This window comes from Coenobita brevimanus, chromosome 44 (genome assembly GCF_032717465.1).
Source record: "Coenobita brevimanus isolate Jiangsu-jjx chromosome 44, ASM3271746v2, whole genome shotgun sequence".
In the NCBI taxonomy this organism is placed as follows: Eukaryota; Metazoa; Arthropoda; class Malacostraca; order Decapoda; family Coenobitidae; genus Coenobita; species Coenobita brevimanus.
Window position 1 is genome coordinate 28101078 of NC_136997.1, and position 4169 is coordinate 28105246.

At 45.0% G+C, this 4169-nt stretch overlaps 1 protein-coding gene across 1 annotated transcript; it reads left to right on the forward strand.

The window, feature by feature from the left end:
* Positions 1-1368: 1368 nt before the first annotated feature.
* On the forward strand, positions 1369-1740 carry LOC145398037 (Y-box factor homolog). Its single transcript, XM_080271000.1, has one exon. It carries the CDS (start codon positions 1369-1371, stop codon positions 1738-1740), a length of 372 nt encoding a protein of 123 aa, XP_080127126.1.
* Positions 1741-4169: the final 2429 nt, after the last annotated feature.

Consider the following 4169-nt stretch of genomic DNA (forward strand, 5'->3'; position numbering starts at 1 on the left):
CTTGTAAAATCTGCTTCCAAGAGATTGGGTGTGCTAAGCCGACTCCGTCCCTTCTTTACCCCTGCACAATTGTTGACTCTATATAGGGGTTTTATCCGCCCCTATGTGGAGTACAACTCTCATGTGTGGGGGAGCTCCCCACATACAGCTCTTCTCAGTACGGTGGCTTCAAAGACTTATCGCCTCATTAACCCTCCTCCTCTTACTGACTCCCTTCAACCTCTGTCTCTTCGCCGCACTGTTGCATCTTTATCTCTTTTCTATTGCTACATCAATGGTCACTGCTCCTCTGAACTGTCTGCATGCATTCCTCCACCTCTACGGCGGGTGCGTAGCACTCGTCTAACAGCAAACTCTCATTCCTTTTCTGTCCAACTCTCTAAAGCAAGAGTTAACCGTTACTCCCAGTCCTTCATTTGTGCAACAGGTCAACTCTTTAACTGTCTCCCTCTGTATTTCCTGTTTCCTATAATCTCAAATCTTTTAAACGCAGTGTGTCCTGGCATCTCAAAATGATCGGATCTTGAATTTGGCTGTCTCTTGTATTTTGTTTTTCTTTTGGAGGGAACAGTTCTTCGAGCTCGTAGCCTTTGGTTCCTTGTTCCTCACATAAAAAGGAAAAAACACGAAGCTTTGTTACTGTGGCTTAAAATAAGGGATAGACAACTAATTACTATTATTAATTCCTCTTATTTTATTGATCCATCTTGATGATGTACATGAAGATGCCATAGGGCAACAATCCACTTTTTTTTTCTTCCATTTTGATGATATTACACATGAAGATACCCTAGTGTAACCCAAGTTCTTGTGCCAGATATATATAACCTGACCTAAGTTTCATGGTGATAAAACATTTACATTATAAGAACTGCATATCTGAAATTAAATTATCCTAGAAACTAATTGAGATATAGTCATTTGGTTGAAAATAGAATGATAAAAATGTTTGCAAAAAAATTTAACTTTATATTTTCCCATTATCTTAATGGAAAAAAAACGAACTAAAATCTGCTCAAGCCTTATGTTTGCACAGCTTTCTAGAGACAACCACATAAACTTTAATGTTGAAAATTTCTAGATATATAGCTGTGGTCCCTCTTATGATCTGAACGGAATAGTTACAGTTAAGCACGCAGTTAGTCAGATAATGAGGCAAACGTAATAATTACATATGCGTTCATAGACAATTTTGTCTTCATATACTCTTGTTCCACAAGAAGTTGTCTTAGGGTCTTCAGGCCTTGTTTATATTAACCTTCCTTGATTGCCGTAAACGGATGAGATCCGGTCAAGCAGCCATGCCAGTATCATCACTACAGAGCTAGGGAAACATGGCTGGCTAGTCCCCAAGACTTGACGGAGAGAATGTTGTGGGGGAGCATTCGACAGCAGATCCGAGCCGCCGGGAGCCCACAAGATCATGAGGACGTGTGTTGGTTGAACGTTAAGGCTGCGTTCAGTTTCATCATGCGCAAGGACACTGGTGCTGATGTATTCGTGCATCGCCGAGCGATCGTTACACCCAACACACGGCACCTTCACCGTTCTCTTGGTGAAGGTGAGATGGTGGAGATCAGTCTCTTACAGTCTCCTAAGGGTTTTGAGGCCAGGGATGTCTCTGGGCCAGAGGGTGTTGCTGTGCACAGCTCTTCCTATGCACGGCGACATCCTCCGGCCCGAAGACGCCGGTCCGAAGGTCCTAGGGTGCTCTGGGGAGATGGGAACCATTGCTTTTGATGTGCATCGCAACAGCGATTCCTTTCTGTGGTGATAACAGGGAGGCAGTGTGCACCCTCCTCCCTCATAACCCTGAGCAGATGCCCCTCCTTGCCATCCTCGAGAGCTTTCCCTGCAACCCCCATCCCGCCACTCGTCAGGAGCACTGGCCCCTGCCACTGCAGCCTTTCCAAACCCAAAGGACTCCGTGGAAACGACTGCAGTTGGATACCCGCCTTATCAGGGTGACTGCTATCACACCTGACGACCCGGCTTCGAACATGGACCTTGATACTACACCACTGAGATCCAAGCACCGCCAGTGGCACCCCAGGAGGGAAGGGAGTCCACCCCTACCCTCGAGTCACCCAAAATCCTGCTGCCTTGAACGGAGACACCTCCATGGAGACAGGTGATTCCTCCTCTTAGTCGCCACTGAGACAAAGAAAAAGAACAAGGCGTGGAACAAGAGGAAAGCAGAGAAACGATTTCCTCCCTCCAACGATATTAACCTCGACTTGCCCACACCCTCCACCAAGCCCACCAACGACCTCGAGCTGAAGACAACTCATCCCACCTGCATCAACATCACGAGAGCCCTTGAACTGAACGCTGAGAAGATCGCCTTTAAAACACTGAAGAGGAGAGATGCCCAACGTTCTCAACTATGCCAACTACAAATTTAGAGCTGTTCAGCAGGCTAAACAATTAGTTCTCACTCTTTCCACCAACCTATCTCCTTATTTCTACCTCCGGCGGGTCCTCATTTGGCAGGGCAATACTCCGAAGGTGGATGGAAAGCTGATGACAGGGAGAGCTGGACCTTCCGTTTCATCAGCTCTAGGGACTAGGTCCCGACCATTCTCCTTTGCTGAACTTTGTCAGTGTCTCAGTAACACAGAGAGTAGGCCAGCATGCTCTCCAACAGATGTTTCTCTAACTTTCAACACCAAACTACATGCACAATACACGCCACACTTCCTTTAAAAAAAAAAAAAAAAAAAAAAAAAAAAAAAAAAAAAGCATCTAATAACATAGCCTCAGAGTCCCCAGGGAGGGGGAACATAAATCCGACCACTTTCTGCCCCTCTCGGTGATGACTCATATTGTCTGGAACCAATGTCTGACTCTCTTCTTCATTTCTGCAACATTCGTGGCCTTTCCTTTATCTTTCGCTCTGTTGAGCACCACCTCTCTCTACCCCTCACCTTCTTTCTCTAACTGAGACTCAGCTTTCTGAGCCAACTGATAGCAGATCCTTTTCTGTATCTCCCTACTTACTCTATATTCATTTGAAAGCCAAAGGTGGCTGTTGTTTTTATACACGCAACAGCTTATCTTGCTCTTTTGCTCCTGAACTCGATTCTTCTGAATTCTCTACACTCTGGCTTCAGCTTTCATGTCATTCTCTGACTAAATATATTTGTGCTGTTTACTTATCTCCTAATTCTACTGACTATAAAAATTTTTTTGACTATCTTATTTCTATAATGGAACACATTCTATCCATCTCTCCTTTCTCTGAAATCTCCATTCTAGGAGACTTCAATGTTCACCACAACCTTTGGCTCTCCTCTTCTTTCACTGATCCACCTTGTGAACAAGCCTACACTTTTTCTATCTTTAATGACCTTGAGCAGCTTGTACAGTACCCTACCCTTATCTCGGACTGCCTAGAGAGCGCTCCAACATACTTGACCTCTTCCTTACAACTAATCCTTCTGCGTACACTGTTAATCTTTTCTTTCCATTGGGCTCCTCCGATCACAACCTTATCACCTTAACCTGTCCTATCGCTTCAGTACGGCCTGCAGACCCTGCAAAGAAACGTCATATGTGGCACTTTGGAGTTGCGGATTAGAAGGCCCTCAGGCAGTACTTCTTTGATTTTCCCTAGAATGATTATTGCTTCCACGGCTGGGAACCATCTGGGTGTGCCTTGCACATTGGGGAGGTTATTCTCTCAGGTATGGAAGCATAGATTCCTTTCTCAGATCCTTTGACTAATGCACGAAAGCCTTGGTTTAATCACACTTGTTCGAATGCTGTCCGCAACAAGGAGAGAGCCTATAAAAGGTACCGGAGCCAACCCACCCCTGAATCACATCTTTTATATATACGTTTCTGCCCAGAATCGTGCTAAGTCTATAAGCTCTTGCCTCCATTTCACATCTTCGCATCCTTTCATCCACACACACATAATCAATCATTGCCTTCCTTTCATTCAGTTCACCACCCACCCTTCTCATCACTCGCAATGTATACCTGTGGATCATTTTATGCCTGAAGAGGGTATTGGCTATCACCAACCCCCTCCCAGCACAAGTGTCCACTAACGCATTCCCATTCTCATCTATCTCAGCAGGCACACCCCACTCACCAACTATTCCATCCACCTTCACATTCCCAACTTTACCATTCATATCACCGATCAAAAACACTCTCTCATT